The 22,373-nt window shown below is 37.9% G+C and overlaps 1 protein-coding gene across 1 annotated transcript in view; it reads left to right on the top strand.

The window, feature by feature from the left end:
* Positions 1–660: 660 nt before the first annotated feature.
* Positions 661–22,373, top strand: part of si:dkey-1d7.3 (transmembrane protein 132D) — a 28,560-nt gene continuing 6,847 nt past the window's right edge. The window contains exons 1-5 of the mRNA XM_067423322.1: positions 661–778; positions 4,009–4,879; positions 12,343–12,489; positions 16,115–16,289; positions 20,215–20,358. Coding sequence (XP_067279423.1) covers positions 736–778; positions 4,009–4,879; positions 12,343–12,489; positions 16,115–16,289; positions 20,215–20,358 — 1,380 coding nt within the window. The 5' untranslated portion in view covers positions 661–735. The remainder of the gene's footprint in view (positions 779–4,008; positions 4,880–12,342; positions 12,490–16,114; positions 16,290–20,214; positions 20,359–22,373) is intronic.

The raw sequence follows: 22,373 nt of genomic DNA on the forward strand, positions 1-22,373 counted from the left end.
TCACGCTGCGCTGGCCTGCCGTGTGTCGCTGAAGTGTGTTTTATCTTTCGACTACTTTGACCGTCAACAGGGGGCTTGCGCGCTACACCAGCTGTCATCTGAAGCGACTGAAGTGTTTGTGAGCTGCACAACACACTTGATGCTGAACAACCGGGCACAAAGTTTAAGTAATAAACTATTATTTAGTCTTATACCCTATCTACGCTTGAATAATTTACATTGACGCAACTATAACCTATGTAAACAATGCTTCCTAACAATAAGTAAACATTGCATAGGCTGTAAAATGTTTTAAATGGACTTTCGCTCGTTTAAGGATCATATTTTAAGTAAGATGTTGCATCTTGTCCGTCTACACGTCAGTGAAGAGAACACTGACAGACAGGCGAGATTGGCACGTGTATTTCACTCACAGAGGATTACGCTGGTGACATCTAATCGTTCAGATGAGTTTGAGGTCTAGAAACAGCAGCACGTGAATCGGTCCAGCGCAAAGATTTAACTTTTACATGTTTTTTTGTTTCTTTCAAACTCATCTATACAGCTTTTTATACATTGACAGCTCTTTTTACTTTCATGTCATGTGAGGGGGGCATGGTCACTTTCTTTCCTTGATTTTTGTTGTTCTTGTAGCTTTTTTCTTCTTTTTTTTACTGTTCTTTTTTTTATAGGAATGCATTAGAGGAATAAAGTAATTTAGGCTCCAGTTTGGACTGATTTGTGCAGACGAGCACAATGTTGTTGATCGTTATAGCGTTGTGTCTATCCTGTGCAGAAGGTAAGACCTCTCACATGCTAAACATATTTCTATATAATTTCATATCATATCATGCATCAGACTATCCAGGTTGAGATTGACTTTATTGCAGTTGTTCAGCTACAAATAGCCATGTCTTCTCATTTATCATGGATGATTTCAGAATGAGAGTATGAAAGACCTCTGAAAAAGTTTGCATTAATGTCAGTTATTTGCATATTTAAATTGTAACCTGAGTTGTGAACTTTATTAGATGTAACTTTTTGTAAGTGCACTTAAGCATGCATCAGCTGAGCACATTAATATAAATGTTGCTTTGGCTATGCATATGGCTTTGCATATAAAGTAAATATAGATTTAATTACAATTTGCTTATATAATTAACTGCAGAATTCAAATAGCTGCTTAGTTATTACTTTAAGTGGATTATTTAATAGTGTAATTAAAACTTTATCACAGTTGTTTTGAAGTCTGTGCCATGGTTTTTAATAGTGAAACTGAGAGTAGGGACATTTTCATCAATTGTCTTGATTCACATTGAATAAAACCCTTCTTGGAAAGCTCCTAATTTGAAAATGATATGCTATGGAGTTTTTAGTAATGCCAAAAGCAGCAATTTAGAAATGAGAGAGTCTGACAAATAGGCTTGTCATCAGCGCAGAGGCTCAGTCCTAGTTTGAGCTGTGCAGACTCAGTCATGTTTGTCCTAATGTTCTTAGACACTGCACTGACACTAGTCCTTTCCCCCCCAGGCTCAGCCATTAACCTACTTTGAAACATCACTTTCACACATGAGATTCCTAGTCTGAGATTCGAATATACTGTATTTTTTTCTATACAAGTCAGTCAATTGGATTCCAGTAGGATGATTTATCGCATGGATTAACGTCATGGTTGCTAGACAGCGATAACCTGTTTAGCAGACTGGAAAAAAGCTGAAACAAGACATTATCAGTAGATTATTTACTTACTACTTTTTTTAATCAAATATTAATGTCAGTTAGGTTTGTTATAGTACACTGAAAACATAAATTAAGGTACATTTGACTACCTTACTGTCTGACAGACGTAAGGGGTTGACAATTAATGCATACAATATGCTATATTTTATCATTGCAATTATCTGCTCTAAATATACAGTCTTATAATGATTACATTTCTTTACTTAGTGCTTTGATTTCATTTACATGTACATTACACTTTTGTAAATTGAGAGTTGATCTCCTTTAAGTGTCATACTGGGAGATGTGCATGGACGCTTTTATACACTATTTACAGCGTCTGTCATACTAACAACTATTCCAGCAACACATACAGTGTCAGGTGTGTAAGCTCAAATGCAAGCAGATAAACCCACTTGCCAGCAAAAAACAACGAAATCTTTTATTTAGAGGCCAACAAGTGCAAAAAAATCGACACTCTCTGGTTACCCCTTTGTCAACCATTAGCCATTTGTCACTTTTTATTTTGGCAATTTGTCGTATTTTTTAGTTTATTATATTACATATTTTAATACAACGTGTCGTCTCTTCTATTAGAGAGTAAAACAGTCTTGGCTCTGGCTATACTGCAAAATCAGGTCTCTTTGATCTGTCCTGTGACAGATGGGTTTGGCTCAACTATTCTCAGATTAAGAGAAAACTGTGAAAAATCAAATTAATCAAAAAATCACAAACCTCTGATGCCGTTTTTCTCAGTTTAAGTGTTAGAATACTTAACTCTAGCCTCAATTCATATACACTATACAGTATAATTTAAAAGCAATATGTGCAGTCTTTTAGCAGAATGTAGATTTAAATACATACAAATATAATAAAGGTTTTCTCTAAAGCCCCATTTCCGCTGAAATTACCCAGAACAATTTATTTTAGGAACTTTTTTTCCCTCCAGACCTGTTGCTGTCCGTATTTCCGAAGTACTGTGAAGTTTAGTCTGGTTATGTAGGACTGCGTGTGACACTCCAGTTCCACTAGAAAGATTTTCTTTTCGGAATAGCAATCACATTATGACACACGGACCAGCATTTGGACCAACAAACTCCTCCAAAAACGCAAGGCATGTCAAGATCAACCTTCAGCTTTTCAATACGGCACTTTAGCAATCAGAAGGCAGTGTAGCCCTCGCAACCTGTCAAAAGGTAAAGGTTAAAGCATCTCTCCCAGATGAGTGATTTGACAAGCTGCTTGTCCGGACACACAGTGCACCTGATCAGAGGGATGTTGACTATTTTTGCCTCCCCCTGTGTTGCTTCATTCCAAATCATCTAGCACCAACAGGGGAAATGTTGTGTTTTTTGCTATTGAAGTAACAAAATATTTTGTGGGCTTGACATCTATGGAAATGTTTTCTGAAAAGATTATTACTAAAGATAGACTAGCACCTTGGGTAGAGGTTCAAACAGCAACAGAATGATAGGTTTTTGCTGACAGGTTTAGACCAATCGTTTTTTTCGTTGAATGAGGATGGAATGCCATATAGCAAATTGCTTCTCCAAAATACAACTTTGCAATGTAACAATTGCTAGAGCACTGAGGTAAAGCTGTCCAGAAAAATAAAAACATTTTGATAACATATTTACCAAGCATAATATTCTGTGAAAGTAACCTTGCTTTCACAGCGTTTTTGAATGAAAGGTTTTAATAGTACAGCCTCCTATAGAACAGAACAGTCATTTAAAACTGGTGGGTTGTGATTCAAAAATGCATTTCCGATCTGTTCTGATAGGAATAGTACAAATAATATAATGGAATTAACATTAATCATACAAAATATGGATGGCAAAATAGAAATGCTCAATTCACTCAAATGAGTTGTAATATTCTATATCTATTTTTGTCTATAAGATTGTGTATCCAATTAAACATATTTTGTTATTTTGCTGCAAGTTTGTGTAAATTAGGTGTGCCAACACTGCCAGGTTGTGATTTGCCCTTATCCTTTTAAAACCATATAAGAAAAAGAAAACTATGAAATGTATAAGGTATGGCCTCAAATGCAACGGGGCTCAACATGATTTGTATCAACATTGTATTATGGTATGATAAACAATTATGGTATTGGTGTTGAATCGCCACTTGATGTCCAAATTAGGTTCCTGAAACAAAATTTAGAACTACTGATTTGACCACGCACTATAGAGTCCAGTATAGGGTCATGTGATGTGATGTGTACAACAATTACTGGAAAATACCATTAATTCTTCATAGGTAGGTCTTTCTGTTATGCTAATCTAATATGATTTTGTCTTAAAGGAATGAAGGCTGTGGAATTATCAGATGACCCTAGTTCCCTGTCCCCTCTCGCTGTTCTTCCAAGTGTGAACATTCAGATCATCAATGCAGACTACCTCCTCCTCAGAGAGACAAGTCAGGACGTAATGGACAACTCCAGCCTGCAGGCACAAAGGCAACCTTTCATCCTCACTGGACTGAATGGCCAGCCGACAATCAATGTCAGCTATGGTCCAATGTCTTTGGAGCAGTCTATACCACTGCATATGATCCACACTGGCCCCAAGATCCGGCCATTTATTCTGGCCCGTCAAGTACGATCATCTACACCTGGCTTGTATGTGTTGTTTTATGCGACTGGTAATAGGGACGATATAAGCGAGGGGGCTATCCAAAACATCCCAGGGCAGAATGAAGCAGGGTACGTTTGCATTACAGCATACGCCGTCTGGGAATCCAGCGAGGTCAGGGACAGCTGCTCCATCTCGGCAGATGGTGGCTTCTGCTTGGTGCTCCTGAAGCCTGAGCCAGCGTGGTTCAACCCTGGAGGTGGCAGGTCAAGTTGGGAGCAGAGAGGTGATCAAAGAGGAAATGTTGCTGAACTTTACTACCAGATCAGACCCAGTCCAAGTGGACAGTGTGTCCCACAAGAGAGCAAAATAAGGGGTCCACAGCATGGTGACCTGGGACGGCAGATCTATGGGTCCTCCATGAAGAGGATTGGGACTGTAAACCTCCTGCGATCACCTCCAGGAAACCCCACGTTTATGCGTTTGCGCCTCGGAGGAGCTGTAATCATCCAGACGTCCTCCAAACCACTGAAGACCACAGACACCGCTACTTTCTACGTGTTCCTATCAAGTACATCACCGGTTGAACATTTCATACTCAGGTAGGTTGATGTCATCTTAACTGGAAATTTTGCTTGAACGGATAGTTACCCAAAAGTTAGTTACTCACCTTCTTGTTGGTCCAAACCTGTATTAATTACTTTCTTCTTTTGATATTTTGAACTGGTTTTGCCCGTCAGTGGGGTCAAAAAAATTGTTGTTGCTCTATCCCTTTAATGAGAGGCTGCATGTATTTTAAATTAAAGAAGATTGTTTTACTACAAAATATAGCCTAAACAAGTATTTGGTAGATTTAAACTGAGGTTAAAGCTATCATTTCACATGCTGCTATCCGGAATTCGGCAAAACAATCCGAACACATAATGCAATGTAAAAAAATTGGATTTACTCAGAAGGCACAGCAAATGTCAACTGTTTTCCTGGAAGACACTTTTGATTAGGCTAAAATACGATGAAGAGGAGTTGCGTTGAGGATTGTGATGTCCCATTTGGAATAGAAGTGTGGCACAGAGGCAACAGATGCACCAAATGCCCTAGAAGCTTTGCTCGACTTTAACAAGTATGCAACACTAGAGTCATGCCACTTTATAACCAAGAGAATGTAACGTTCCCACTCAGTATAAAGATTACCGAAACATAATAACCTTGTGCCGGCTCAATTCACTTTTCCAACTGGAGGAGTTTCAAAGGCACTCTTCCATAAATGGCAAAATAATGGGGAAATTATTTGGTTGCATTCATTTCTTAACATTTCATTGTTTGTGTGGCTTCTCTCCCCATAAATAATGCATCAACTTAATGGAGCAAGAAAACAAATACCTAATAACTACTTAAGTCCTTTGGGCAGAAGTGAACATATTATAGCGGGAGCTCTATCGTACAAAAACACACAGTGCAATCTATTTTTTCTAAGTCCACATCAACGGCGAAAGAACACATAAATGAGTGAAATTGCTATTATAGGTAGGCATTTTTTTGACTAAAGGTACTGTTCTTTCCTGTGTTGGCAAAGCTGTCGTTTTTTGAAAAGTTTGTTTGCATTTGTTTTAAATGCAACTGTGGTAGGAAAATGCCCTCAAGAACTGATAAGCTAAATTGTATTCTGACTCATATCATAAGTTAATAGAGTAGCTGAATTTAGAGTTTCTTTTGACAATATGGTTAGACTAATTTGAGAATTTGGGTGCTTTCACACTTAGTTTGATTGCCTGCTACAAACTTGAGTTTGATTGCTCTCCCTACCTCCACTGGATTGTGGTCACATTATATCACATTATATACTATATTATCATTGGGTGCCAAATTGGGGTACATTTGCTTCCTCAAAGCAGCAGCGTTTTACAGCGTTACATGGTAATGACGATGCAGGAGAAGCGATGCTCACCTCACATTTATATATAGTTTTTTGAACCTTTGGCTTTGTTTTCAAAGTGTCAGCACATAATGGCACTGCATAAATCTGCCGTGAATATACTGCAGAGTTTAAAGAACACAAAAATTATAGTGAGTGTGAACAAATGGTTTCATTGAATCATATGTCATCATTTTCATTCATATCAGCAGTGAACTGTACTGGAGTTTGCATTTTTGATGCAGACCCAGGTACAGTTCGCAGGTGCTCATTCGAGTTCGCAAGACAGCATTCACATCATCCAAGTGAAACAAACTCTGGTGTCAATCGGACTAGTGTGAAATCTCCCTTTGATTTGTGCTGATTATTTTAGGAAGTTGAGAAACCCTGCTTCTGGTCTGAGATATACATTTGACCGGCAGCTGAGCCCCATATACCACCTGAGCCCCCAATATCCTTGCAGCTCTTCGTTCAGCTCTGATAGGGTTTACTTTGCCCCCAGCCCTGACTCAAATGGACATTCTCTTTCAGTGTTAGCAGTAAAGGGAGGTAAAGGCTGGTATCCCAAAGAGATTGATTTTATCCGGGGAAAAATCTCTGCCCCACTTCACTACTCTCTGCAAGATTGAGTTCAGACCCCTGAGGTTATGATAGATAATCCACACACTGATTGAAAATTAGTGAAGTCTTTAACCCTTCAGAGATTTGCTCTCTTTTCACCAGAAAGTTATTTCAACTGAAGGCTATCTGGGCTACATTGTCTAGCTCAGACATCACAAGCTTTTCGTTTGCTGTGCACCTCAAACATTATTTCTAATATGACAGAAAACATTTTTTAATATGTATTTACATTTATTTTACACTACACAGATTACACATGACGCAAAAAGTTATTGTTGTTTGTTAAAACAGTGTTTGTTCTATCAAAACTATTCTATTCTATTTTATTCTTTTCCACTACTTAACAAATCATTAATGTATAAATAATATATATATTTTTAAATAATATAATTTATTAATGAATGCAATGAAGTGGTTCTTTTTCTATTCTGCTTAATGGATTATTAATATAGAATGCAAACTAATTGATCAACAAACTGCTTGCACAGAGAGCGTGCTGGGGACTATTTTCAGGCGCCGCGTAATATCATTGCGCCGCTGCATCCATGGTACAGCAGCAAAGTTAAACGCAGGAATGAGAGTATAGTTCCTAGCCATATTGGTCGAGAAAATCGCAACTTTTCATTTGCCGTCGGTCTTAGTACACATTGTAAATACACATCACAACATGTAAATAGGAAAATGTTGGTGTTATTCTGTCACTTATTGAGAAGTAGGCTAGATGGAGCCGTTTACCTCCAGTCTTTGTGCTAAGCTAGGCTAGTCAGACAGAGTTATGGCACGTAAGGAGATGAGAATGGTATGTATGGACTTATCTAACTCTGGGGGATACGTGAACAAGCCAAAAAAATCTGCGTGTTCCTTTAATCCGTTAAGCATTAGATAATTATGTATTATAATATTTCTTATTCATTAATATTAAGAAGTGATTATATATGGCTAACAGATCGTTATTGTACATTAATGTAAATACATGTTTGTTTTCATTCATATTTGAATTGACACAACAAAATGGGTTAATCTATTAATCTGTTAAGCATGGCATTTTACATATTCTATTCTATTCTATTCTATTCTATTCTATTCTATTCTATTCTATTCTATTCTATTCTATTCTATTCTATTCTATTCTATTCTATTCTATTCTATTCCATCCTGCAGGCAGCACCATGTAGCTCCACATCAATATTCGTCTGTCTTTGATTTTGTGTCAGAGATTTATTCCATCAAGATCCTCATTATAGATTTGACTGAATTCTTTTGCCACTCATGCATACAGTGTTTCTTTCCCCAGCAGACCAAAACACTCTCTCTCTCTCTCTCTCTCTCTCTCTCTCTCTCTCTCTCTCTCTCTCTCTCTCTCTCTCTCTCTCTCTCTCTCTCTCTCTCTCTCTCTCTCTCTCTCTCTCTCTCTCTCTCTCTCTCTCTCTCTCTCTCTCTCTCAAACTATAACCCTCTGTATTACAATTCCTTTTTCCCTTATACTCTTATTTTCCTCTCAAGCTTTCTTTGTTTCTCTTCATTTCCCTGGAATTAAAAATGTTTGGATTATCCAACCGAGGGCGTCATCTGTCATCTAAAAATTGCACGCCTGCACTGAAGATGATGACAACACAAAATGGGTCAAGACAGACTCTGATCCCTCTCCCTTGAGTCCCAGGGGTTGATAGACTTGTGCTATCCTAGAGATCTACATGCGACGTGAACTGATATCACCAGTGATATCATGTATTTCTACTCAGCACCAGATAAAAGCCCATGCGAATTTATCGCGCAGTGCATTCTGCGAAATACCTATTAAAATGCACATCTGAATGTGTCATTTAATGCACAGGCTCATTGTGCGCATCGATAATGAACCATTTCAGATCTGCTGCATGACAATATGTTGTTTTTGAGGCAGAAGTGAAGTGCGTGCCATGAAACAGAAAAAAAGAGAAATGGATGAGGGGTTGAGGAAAGATAATGCAGTGTGTCACGACGCTGTCAGCCGCTCTCATTCTACTTCTCCCACCGTGACCTGCTTCCTCTCTGGCCGCGCTTCCCGAGACGCCTGACTCCAGCACATGTCTGGGAGATTCTCACGTGGCAAGATTCCATGGTCTCTAAGTCCCATCAGTGGAGAGGAGGGACCAACGAACTGTCTGGCTGGTGGATAAAGCCAAGAGATACAGTGCAGGAAAAAAAGAGGAGAAAAGAAGTAATTCACTCTGTCTTTAAAATGAATGTTGGACATGTGGTTGTGTTTGCCCAAGCCAAAGGATACAGAGAGATTCAATTCTCCAGAGCGGCAAACTCACTGTACACCCTTTATGAATACAACATTGTTAAATGTCCAATCGTGCTTTCTGTAACAGAGATTGAGCCAAGATTTATAACTGGCAAGTGAAACGGAATTGAGAGCCATGCCGGCTGAACTCAACCTGTGGTTAGCAGGTCTTATAAACAGGATTTATATCTCCTTCGACAACCATTAACGAGTGTGTCCATGATGTTTGTTTATTTTTTTATTATAAATGTGGCTATGAGTCAGGTTGAATGGAAAGGGATGTCAGTGCAGATAGGCTTGAGATGTGTTGATTTTCTGTCCATCAGAGAGGTGAAAGTTTTCCACCTCAACCTTTAAATGCTTAGGTTAGCATCTTTACCACACATGCCCTTTAGCAAACATTCAGTTTGAACTGGACATGTTCATTGTATACATGTGTTTACTTTGCAAGCATGTGTGAGTTTTTCCTTTCAGTATTGCCACGATGGGTCATCATTTCTTTTAAGTCAGTTACGTAAAAAGGTAGATAGGTCTAATTTGAATCTGAAAAATATTGAAAAGTAATTGTTAGGCTATGTTTATGCAACTGTTTTATAACAGTTTTATTTTACTTGTATAGAAAGCAGCCAATCACAGTTTGTTTTAACATGCTGTTTTATCTAAAGTAGTAGATACTGCAATAATAGTGTAGATTTTGTAATTAGAATTTATGTCCATCCAGAAGTAATACTGTCACATGGCTGTCTGTTTAGTTGATCTTTCAGTTGATTTTATCCTGTCTCATTCCTTTGTCATATGCTGTGTTCCACTCCAATATTAGACACTCACTTGCAAACAGCACTTCCCCTCGGGGGAATCCCCGCCGCCATTTTGAAGTGCGTTCCACTTCGTGAAGTGGACAAGGGAAGTTTATATGGACAGACCCTTGCTCCCTCAATTTTGACCGAGGGAGTGAGTCTACTTCATATGCACACTTCAGGCAGCTTCATATACCACAATGCAACGCGATTGTGACGTTACCGCATATCGTGTTTAATTTACCCCACCACAAACAACTCTATGATATGTTAAATATTTTTTAAAACATTTAAAACAGCATATTAAAAGCATATTAAAAACGAACAGGAAAGCAGTATTAGTTTCCCGCCACTTGTTTGTTACCATGGTTACCCTCATTAGTAAATTTGTCCCAGCTGTGTCTTGTTAATCACCTTGTTTCTGTTTGCTATTTAAGTTCCTCTTGTTTGCTCTGTCTTTGTCTGGTCACTGTTATGTTAAGTTGTGCTGTTGCCTGTCTGCTGGCCTTGAGTTGATTTGTGATTGAACCACATTTGGAACTTGATTCATCTGTATTTGTCTTCCTGCCTGCGCAAACCTGTGACAAAAAGCTTCAGGTCACTAGATTATTAGAAGCCAAATATTCAGTTCTGCTCATGGGTGTTGAGATTGTGATAAATTGTGCTTCAAATCTGGAAAATTTCTCACAAGTACATTACATCACTGTTCAATTACAGTGACAGTAAAGACATTTATTGCAATAAAAATGAATCAACTCCCTTGGCCAGAGAACAAAATGTTATTAAAACACTTCAAAAAAGGCATCAGTAAATCATTACAGAAATTTTATTAATACACATTTGAGTGATTCTGAGGATATATAAAGTTGATAAAAAAATAACTTTATTGTACAAAATCATTCAACCCCTAAAATAATAACTCTGCGCAGAAACTCATAAACGTGCTTAGAAACTTCTGCCACCTGTCTACAGCAAGATCACTGGTAACCTTTAGATTTTTTACAATTCTTCCAAATATTTTCAATGAGATTTAAATCTGCGCACTGTACATGCCACTAAAGAACATTCTACTGATTCCTGAACCAAAGCTGAAGTAGATTTGGATAAATATTTTGGGATGGCTGTTCTCCAGGAAAGTCCATTGATTATCAAGCTTCAGTCTCTGTACCCAAGGCATCACAATCTTTACCAAAATGGCTTGATATTTCAAAGAATTCCCAATGTCCTTCATATAGTCAAGATTTCTACTTCCTGCCACAGCGCAGCACCCCCAAAACAAGACTGGACCACCTCCAGGTTTGACTATGGAGAAAATGTTCTTCAGCTCATAATCTTTGCCTTTTTGCAGCTGACATATGTCGTTAAAATAAAGGTGCCAGGAAGAAACAAAAATGGGTTTTCACATTGATGCCATAGAAGAACCCTTTTTGGTTCCACAAAGAACCGTTTTCTAACCATTGTATAGTCTAAAGAACCTTTTTGCACTACAAATAACCTTTTGTGCAATGGAAAGGTTCTTTGGATATTAAAGGTTCTTCATAGAACCATACACCCTGCCAAAGAACCATTTAAGAACCTTTATTTTTAAGAGTGTATACTGCTAATCCATTGGTCCAAAAAGTTCTAGTTTGGTCACATTACTTCATAAAACATTCTTCCAGAAAAGTCCACAGGTCTATCCAAATGAATGAACACATTCAAGTCTGATTTTCTTCTTGTTTAAGAGTGGCCATGCTTGTCTAGTGTTCTTATTATGCTCTGCATTTAAATGTTTTTCTTCCTTTCATCTTGCAAGTTTTGGGCAGCGAATTGAGGATTTTTCCTCAGTTGTTCTGATCAAACATTTTATTCCCCTTAATGATATTGTCCTTTTTCTTCAACATTCTCAAAGGTTTTCTGGTACAACAAATGTTGAATGTATGAATGAAGCTGCCAGCTGTGTCTTTAGGAACTTTTAGTGTTTTTGGAAATCTTCTTTTAGCCATAGGCTTTCTAACATAATAAAACAATGTGTTCTCTAAAGCTTTTGTGAGAACTCTTTGACTTGGCCATATTTGCTACTCAACTTTAGCACATGCATTGGGCTTGTGTAATAGAGTTTTTCAAAGCTGAATTATATTTTAACACAATTTTGTAAAAAATTCAGCTTTGCGGTCACAGGAATGAATTCCATTTTAAAGTATATTAACATGTACAAATTGTTTTACAGTTATTTCAAACAGTTATTTCAAATTGTAAGAATATTTCACTTTACTGAAACACTTCACAAAAAAATGTTAACTTGCTGAGAGTAAGAAAACTGTAAACACATTTTCATTTCCAAGATTGCAACTGACTATTTCATCCAGCTGTTTTCATTTTTGTGCACAATATGCTTTAGGCATTCTGTAAGCAGACTGTAGGCGTCCGCCTGAGGCTGAGACCTTTCCATTGATGTCATCTTTGTGTTTGTGTTCTTTCTCACAGAGCCACATCCAGAAAAGGCATGTCATTCAGCACAGCCAGACCCAGCGACACACACCTTTGGGACATCACTCTGGAACCTGGCAGAGGAAGTGACACCCAAACCATCTCTGTGTCCTGCCAGAAGAAAAGCACATTTGCTAGCAAAAGGCAAGCCCTTGCTGTATCACCCTCGTCGTTCTTGAAACCACTCAACCGTAGACTCTCCCTAGCTCACATTTCAAAGACATTTCATCGCTAAAAAGCTTTTTCTGCCCTTGCACATTGCCAGATGGGGTGTTTCCTCTGAAACTATGAGAATTAGGTGACAGATTGCAAAATAATTTTTGGACAAAAAAAACCCCACTTCTAATTTATTTTTCCTCTCATTGTTCAGGTACTAACAGATGTTCACGCAACCTGTTCGCCTTTCGCAGGATGGTATTTTGAATGAAAATTAAGAACCATCTTTTTCTGGTTAAAAAGGTGCCATTTAGTTGTGTTTACCCTGTGCAGGCACTTTATTAAGCTTCAGCGAAAATCTCGCCACATTGTGATTTCGTGATTAATGGCATACTTCGGTTCTGTACCGTAGGTATTCATGTGGAAAGCGACTGAAAATAACTTCATAAAAATGTGATATCTTTCCATCATCTCAGCTGCTGGTAACCACAGAAAACATACAATTCCTCCACTGTTATTAAAAAGAATGAGCATTGAGTTCATATTACCTCTGTGTATCTAAGCAGGGGAGCGATCGGCTTGGTTTTCATATAAAGAGTTTCGAGTGTTTTTGGATCCAATTCAAATGCGTGAAAACTGTGAGCATCTTGTTAATAAGAGCCTCCATCTGGGTGTCATATTTCTCTTGGTCTCATTGATTCTTGTTCGGTGTCCATGGCAATGGGTGTTTTTATTATTGCAGATTATAGTGTGTATCATGTACCATACCATACTATACTATAGTTAGACTGGATAAACCCAGCCTGATCTGCCGGCGATTTGATTTCCCCCGGCAAATCAGTCTAGAAACCTGTACATTAATTTCTACTGATTCTGTTACAATTTTGCTGAAACCAATCACAGACTGGCTTATCCATCTGGCACGCTATTGGTGAGTTTTACACGATGACAGTTAGAGAAACGATGGGTCTTTGCCCATTGATCACGCCTCTTGTGGTCTGATCGATTGAAGGACTATCCAATTGCGGGCAGAGTTACTCGAATAATGTTCGTTGATCACGCTTCTTCTGCAGTAGAAAATACAGAGAGACTCCCCAGACCAATGTTCAGTCTTAAATTGAGCTTGGTCTGGTGATAGCCAGACAATACTATAGTAGCATACTTTATACAGTATAGAGTTCTATATAGCTAGCATCTTGGAACACACTGCTAATTGTTTTGGTATCGAAGATATTAAAGATTCCACCTGCCCTGACATTTATCATAAAATGTTTTAGATTTACAGGAATCAAAAGTAATATTACTCTTGATTTATTTTTTAATTTGATTATTTTTAAAGATCCCATTGCATTTAAATTGGACTTTTGTGGCTTTTATTCAATGTATGTTACAGTTTTTCTCAATTGCTAAAACTCTAAAACCCACTGGCTGAACAAAGTTCTTAGTTGCCTGAACTCATTTAGCTAATTGCGCAGTCTGTTGTCAATACCTAAAAACATTTCACATGGTAAAACACAATTTACAGACTTTTCAACAAAACTCTAAACACATCCTCATTCTCAAAACAAATTCTGCACTCTAATGCACACGTTATCCATACTGGTAACCTTAAGTGGCAACAATAAAATACAAATGGAGAACACAATGTCATTGACTGAACACAACCACTCAAAACTGCTTTAACCTGTTTCAAATGATGTGACACAACCAATATAAGTACAGTGCATTGTAGACTGTACAATGAACAAATTGTATGGCGCTGAAGATTGTGCTGAACAGTACTGACTAGTTCATTTTATTTATTTGCAAATTATGGTGGAAAATAAGTTGGTCAATAACAAAAGTTAATCTCAATACTTTGTCCTCTCTCATCTTATTAAGTGGGAGAACTTGCACATTTGCACAATAGGTGGCTGACTAAATTATTCTTGCCCTACTGTATATGTTTTGAACAATGCGTTTTCTAAAAAAAGGTTTTGTAAAAAGTGCTTGAAGATAAGATTTTGTGTTTAATGTTTTCAGAAAATGGAGCAAGGTTTCATAAATTATGTTTAAGCAATTGAGAAAAACTGTAACGTTGAAGTCATCTAGTGTATTGGATTCATTTGTAAAATAATCTTGTTGCAGATTTACGCCAGTGTTCAAAAGATTGCATTCGATAATGTTTTTTGAAAGCGCTCTCACGCTCAACATGGCTGCATTTATTTGGTCAGAAATACAGTAAAAACAGTAACATTGTGAAACAACATTACAATTTAAAATATATTGTCAATTACTCCTATGATTCGAAAGCTGAATTTCCAGAGTCATATGTTCCTTCAGAAATCGTTGTGATATGCTGGTTTGGTCAACAGATGTTGCTTCTTATAAATGTTGAAAACAATTATTATGCTGCTTAATATTTTGGGGGACTGCAATTATTTTTTACTAGAAATCGATGATAACATTATACATTTCTTTACTGACACTTTTGATCAATTTAATGTATCCTTGCTGAAAAAAATAAAACAAAAATGGTTTAAAATAATCAGTTACTCATCATGCGCTTATACGTGCCAGTTTTGTACAATCAAATGCTCTCTAAAATGAGAAACCACCTAATGTTGCCTCTGACTAGCATTAGCAAGTAGCTAATCATGATTTATGGCTGAGATGAAAACTAAACTCTACTGGCAATTAAAAAAAAAAAAAAATGGACAAGCCCTTTGATGTGTCCTGCTTCAACTTCTCGTCTCAACAGAAAATCAGTACAGAATAAAATCTCCTGAGCTAAATCCCTTTCAATTGTTCACTGAATCGTGTGATTTTATGGTGGTGATTATATTGTCTTTTACACTGCACTGAAACTATAATAAATCAAACCCTTTACAACACGGGAGTTGTCACCAGCTGCCATTCAGCATGCGGTATCTCCTGACTGCTTTCTCCGGAGCCCTTATTTCCATGTTTTACAGCGACGACCCACTTAACTTTAATCATCCTTGGTGCATCAGTATGTCAGACCAGCTTAAAGACCAGCACGTTCTGCAAGATTAGAACATTAGGTCTCCACATTAACCTGTGAAGAGCCGAAGGGAGAGGATTCCACTGCACTAGGAAACACTTAATACAGCATAATGATAATGGGACAGGGATCATGCACTTGACCTTTTACCCCTGATGACTCAATATTATAACTTTATTGTCATTGAAGATTATATAATATGAAGATTTTGGGATTTCAAAGGATGTGTCCACTCTTTTTACATAGAAATTTTCAAAAATCCCTTTACTGTGAGAGCTACTGTACTGTACTGCTAACCATAAGAAGTTGTTGAAAAGTTTGATTTTGCCTTTCTGTTAGTTATATAAAAGCCCTTTATCAAAGAAAATTCTAGCTGAAAGTCATGGTGTGAGCTGAATCATGCTCCTGCAATGAACCTACTGATACGCTCATTAGAATGCTTAGTGTTTTAATGTTACTAAAGAGGATGAGACGCTCCATCTCTCCTGATGACTGATTGTGCTTTCATTATTAAGATTCTACACGGTCCTCTTTGACTCAATGTCTTTGATTTTAAGCCACTTGTTGCAGAGACTGGGATGTAACTCTGTCCTGATGTTTTATTTTCAGAGGTCTGCTGGAGGTCTTGCAACTGGACTTTGAGACGGAGGAGCAGAGTGACCAGTTAGAGAGCCAGATGATCACATGGCGACTGGAGCTGCCTGGAAACATGATACGGGACGAAGGGACCATGAGGATTTACACCATTCAGAGAGACTATGTGGGAATAGCGCCTCTGATCACGGTTGGGAATGTTTGTTTTTACCTTTGATCAACTTGTGTTATGATTAGTGCTTGATATTAATGTTTTTGCTCACCAGCCACAGTGGCTAGTAGGTTTCCAAAGTAACTAGTCACATTTTCACTAGCCACAATTTAACAAACTGCCATATAGATATGTTTAATATTATCTAATTTGATAACAGGTAGCCTATGTTAGGCTGCGGACATTTATGACACACAGACCTACCATTACACATTTCTTTCTCATCTGTTTACGTTCACTTAAAAGGGTGGTTGCATGTGATTTCACTTTTTTAACTTTAGTTAGTGTGTAATGTTGCTGCTTGAGCATAAACAGTATCTGCAAAGTTACAGCACTGAAAGTTCAATGCAAACAGAGATATTGTCTTTTAAAGTTATGGCAGTTTATTGCCTGTAAAAACAGCCGGTTTGGACTACAACAAGCTTATTTCTGGGTTGGTGACATCATAAACCCTTGCTAGTCACTGCAGATCCGACTTCTGCCCGTAATGGTAAGGGGCGTGGCGTTTTCGGACAACCTGTGCTTGGCACTTCAGCTAATAAAAAGTGAACAGGTGTCAATGTCAAGCCCAGGTTATGATCGCATAGAGCATTTTTAGAAATTATTGCATGGATCTCTCTCCATACAATGACAGTTCATATATATATATATATATATATATATATATATATATATATATAGGTCCTTCTCAAAAAATTAGCATATTGTGATAAAGTTCATTAATTTTCCATAATGTAATGATAAAAATTAAACTTTCATATATTTTAGATTCATTGCACACCAACTGAAATATTTCAGGTCTTTTATTGTACAGCTCATGAAAACCCAAAATTCCTATCTCAAAATGTTCAGTTATGCACTCAATATTTGGTCGGGAATCCTTTTGCAGAAATGACTGCTTCAATGCGGCGTGGCATGGAGGCGATCAGCCTGTGGCACTGCTGAGGTGTTATGGAGGCCCAGGATGCTTCGATAGCGGCCTTAAGCTCATCCAGAGTGTTGGGTCTTGCGTCTCTCAACTTTCTCTTCACAATATCCCACAGATTCTCTATGGGGTTCAGGTCAGGAGAGTTGGCAGGCCAATTGAGCACAGTAATACCATGGTCAGTAAACCATTTACCAGTGGTTTTGGCACTGTGAGCAGGTGCCAGGTCGTGCTGAAAAACGAAATCTTCATCTCCATTAAGCTTTTCAGCAGATGGAAGCATGAAGTGCTCCAAAATCTCCTGATAGCTAGCTGCATTGACCCTGCCCTTGATAAAACACAGTGGACCAACACCAGCAGCTGACATGACAACCCAGACCATCACTGACTGTGGGTACTTGACACTGGACTTCCAGTCTTCCTCCAGACTCTGGCACCTTGATTTCCGAACGACATGCAAAATTTGCTTTCATCCGAAAAAAGTACTTTGGACCACTGAGCAACAGTCCAGTGCTGCTTCTTTGTAGCCCAAAGTGGCTTGACCTGGGGAATGCGGCACCTGTAGCCCATTTCCTGCACACGCCTGTGCACGGTGACTCTGGATGTTTCTACTCCAGACTCAGTCCACTGCTTCCGCAGGTCCCCCAAGGTCTGGAATCGTTCCTTCTCCACAATCTTCCTCAGGGTCCGGTCACCTCTTCTCGTTGTGCAGCGGCTGTGTGCCAAAATCATCAGTATTAAAACAATAAAAGACCTGAAATATTTCAGTTGGAGTGCAATGAATCTAAAACATATGAAAGTTTAATTTTTATCATTACATTATGGAAAATAATGAACTTTATCACAGTATGCAATTTTTTTGAGAAGGACCTGTATGTATATATGTATATGTTTATATATATATATATGTGTGTGTGTATATATATATATATATATATATATATATATATATATATATATATATATATATATATATATATATATATATATATATATATATATATATATATATATATAAAATACAAACTATCATTGTTAAGTTATTTTAAAATTGTGTAGAAGAAAACTTGGAATGGCATGAGGGTGAAAAAGTGACATAATTGTCATTTTTGTGTGATCTATCCCTTTAACTTCTGTGAGGTTTTGTGAGGTCATGTTTTGTAAGGATGTCTGTGGAGCATGAAATCACACTGGCGTGACAAGTATTTGTCATGCTTTGTGTACAATCCTTTGACTATAAAGCTACAATGACAGCTCTTATAAATGATTTATGTGTCTTTGTTCTGTCTGTGTGTTTTTGTGAGTGTGTATGTGTGTTAATTGTCCAGAGGCGCAGTGCCATTTTGTTCACCCTTTGATCTCTTCCTATTGTCACCCCTACCGCTGGTCAAACTACTGCAGAATTTGCCGAAACGAAACCGACATTCGTTTTATGAGGACACGCACATAATTCCCAAAGCCATCCGCACGCAGTCCTTTATTACAAGTTCACCAGCATCCGTTAAACTATAAAAATATAGCTTTTTATCATATAAATGTTCAAGACAAATAAAACCAAATGAGATTGTGACAATTCGATATCAAGTGTCCATTATACGGCTAGCTGCCAGATCTGTTTACTGGAACGGTCTATTTCACAGCATGACCCTGTCTCTGAAATAACACCGGCATAAGAGTGTGGGATTTTGCCTGTAACTTTTCAAATCACAGTCAGCATCTGTTGTGTTGCGTTTGGAGGATGCTCGTGGACATCTGTTGGGTCTAGAAGTTAAATCTACGCTCAAACCCAATCATCCTAGTGTGTTCGTCATCACAGTGGCACACTGTAAGATAATCATTAGGGTATTAAACTCAGACAGAGCGTGTCTGATCCATGATTGTTGCCTTGGCATTTTTGACCCGTTTAAGATTTTACTCGTCACCAAAACAAGATTAAGCTTATTAGATGATGAGAGTGCTTGTTCTTACTATTAGCCAATTTTTTTGCATCATATTTCTTCCATATGTACATACTTCAGTGTTAATTAGGGATGGGACACATCGTGAGATAGACTGGTTTGTTTAATATTTTTGTTAGTTTTTATATTTTTAGATACCTTAATTAGTGTGTTTTTAAACAGTTTACATTATGAAATTCTCAGAAAAGCTGTCTCTTTAAATTGATCCCACACAGCTATACATATTCACGGATGACAGAAGTCTTTGGCTGTTGTATTTTGGACTCAAATTGGATAGTTTTTGCTGTCTAGTTGGGCCAGTAATTCTGACTTTTTCTACCCTGTTCCATTTTTATGTTTAGCTAAATATTTAGCATAACTATTTGCTCCAAATATTTATTATTATATATTTTAATTATAATTACATTTTCTTTACAGATACAATTTCAATAAACTGCAAATCACACACACACGCGCACGCGCACTCACACACACACACACACACACACACACACACACACACACACACACACACAAACTCCTTATTCTACTAACCCTAACCCCTTATTCTACTAACCCTAACCCCTTATTCTACTAACTCTAACCCCTTATTCTACTAACTCTAACCCCTTATTCTACTAACTCTAACCCCTTATTCGACCCACTTATTCTACTAACCCTAACCCCTTATTCTACTAACTCTAACCCCTTATTCTACTAACTCTAACCCCTTATTCTACTAACTCTAACCCCTTATTCTACTAACCCTAACCCCTTATTCTACTAACTCTAACCCCTTATTCTACTAACTCTAACCCCTTATTCTACTAACTCTAACCCCTTATTCGACCCACTTATTCTACTAACCCAAACTCCTTTATTCTACGAACCTCTTATTCCACTAACCCTAACAGTCTACTCATACTCAACTAATACTTCAAAGAGAGTTTGTTTAACCCTTTTTTCTGAGCATGTCAATTTTGAAAATGTAGTTTTGCATATCTTTAGTGCTAATTCAGTGCTCTTTATTGTGCGTTTCCAGGATACGGAGATCCTCAACACGGCCGTGCTCACTGGTAAGAGGGTTTCCGTGCCTGTGAAAGTTTTGGGAGTTGAGGCTGATGGCTCCATCACGGACATCACAAACTCTTCTCGCTGCAGGTCTTCAGACCAGGATATCCTAAAGGTAATGCATGTGAAGGTCAGGCCACTATTCACGGCTTCAACAATCTCACACTCTGTGTGCTCTCTATTAGCAGCCTTACTGTGCTTCTGAATGACATGTCTATTAGAACTGGAAGAGCTCAGAAGAGAGGGGTCAGTGGAGTCGTCTTAGATGACCACCACTTCCTAGTTCCTCACCTAAAGAGAGAAAAACAGGAGGCAGACAGACGTTGACCCGAAAGCCCTCATTGAACTTGTTTTTTAACCAAAGCACAGACACCCTGTGCTTCAGACACCTGTCTTTTCCCCTCTGCGTATTATGAAGTGCTTGAGCCCTTTGTTATTGCCGGATCATTCTCTGGGGCAGTTCTTCTTAAGTGGTTTTGCCTCAGGGCCAAGATCTTAAATTGGACACAATACTAAAATTGTTTCCCGTACACAAAAAGTTTTTAAAAATGTCCTTACAGTCAAAGAAATTGATTAACATTAGCATAATCTGCATAGGCCCAACAATATGCAGAATCATCAGCATATAGGCTGAATATAAAAATGTAAATATGTGCTAAATATCTTTTTCCATGGATTCATTCTCTTAGCAGGCAGTAATCCACAGCACAAAACAATGTTTGTCCTTTTTGCAAGGGAACCCATATTTAATGTATTCTCTTTCACCTTGTGTGACTGAGTTTGAATGGACCTTTGATGCCAATTACAAAAGATATAGAAATATTTCCCCTGTCTTTTGGAAGTTGATACTATTTTAAATATGCAGAGTTGTATAATTTGATTATTTGAATTTAGCATTGAACCTTTGAGTACAGACCTCGTCTGAGCCATAGCCCTAGCCCTCATTGAACTTTTATTTTTATTTTATTTTTATCTGTGCCCTCGAAAACAACCTTCTTTTCTGCATGCTTATTATGAAGAGTTTGAGCTCTTTTTTTTACTATTGCTGTATCATTCTCTGGAGTTTTTCCCCCTAAAACACTGGCACTTTCACTGTGAGTTTCTGAAGATGTAAAAATGAATCTCCAGTGAGCTTGTCTTTTCAGGGTTAAGCCTTAAAACATAAATGGAAGGTATTTACTCACTTATTCATCGGTAAAAGACAGACAAGGAATGACTGCACACATGCAAACAAACCCATGCACTGTGTCATATGTCCTTATTACACATGCACACCTTAACGGCACCCACCGCATGAATAAATGAACTTGCCTTGAACACAAAGGAGAAGTGCAGAAGACTCTTTTATTTTTAAGACTCCATTTTTATGGCACAGAGTTCAGACCCTGTGGTTTATAAATTAGTCTTCGAAGTACTGGAGATGAATGAAACAGTACCCATAGATTTTTTTAATGAGACAGAACAATGTACACAGAGTCTGCATTACCATAAAACATCTCTTATCTTTTTATATTTATTTACATTTATTCCTTCAGTAGGTGTTATATGTCCTACCATAAATAATTTGCTCTGTGAGTTCTGCAATGCAAAGTTCCAAAATTAGATACTAAGATTTAGGTGTCATGAGGCTTCAGGGAATTTTTGGTAGATTTTTCCCCCTAGGAAGTAAACCTTGTTGCGATGGTACCACGAGGCACAGACTGCAGAAGTTGTAAAGGAACACTGACTTGCAAAAATTGATGTAGTGATGTAGGAACCTACTGTCAGCCATTGGAGAAACACAAAGAGGCCTGTGAATGTAAAACCAATTTGATCTATTGAACGCAAATTTCTAGTTTAATTGTGGATGCTGGAAGCCTGGACTACAGCATCCATGACACATGGTCTTACATATCTTATAAGAAGCATCACAAAGTGGTAAAGCTGGTCAACAATCTGTAATGGCATCCAGATCAACCAGGATCTTGGGAGTGGTGTTGTCTAGTTAAATGTAGTCTCGCGTAGCCAGACCTTCAGACTAACGGCAGAAGTTGCAGTACTGTTGCAGCTTTCAGTGGCCAAGGACTGCCCAAGAGGATGTTTGATTGACATGTAACGCGACCAATCACAGTTTGTTTGGTTCCGCGTCAT

The sequence above is a fragment of the Pseudorasbora parva genome, chromosome 18 (assembly GCF_024679245.1).
Source record: "Pseudorasbora parva isolate DD20220531a chromosome 18, ASM2467924v1, whole genome shotgun sequence".
Lineage (NCBI taxonomy): Eukaryota > Metazoa > Chordata > Actinopteri > Cypriniformes > Gobionidae > Pseudorasbora > Pseudorasbora parva.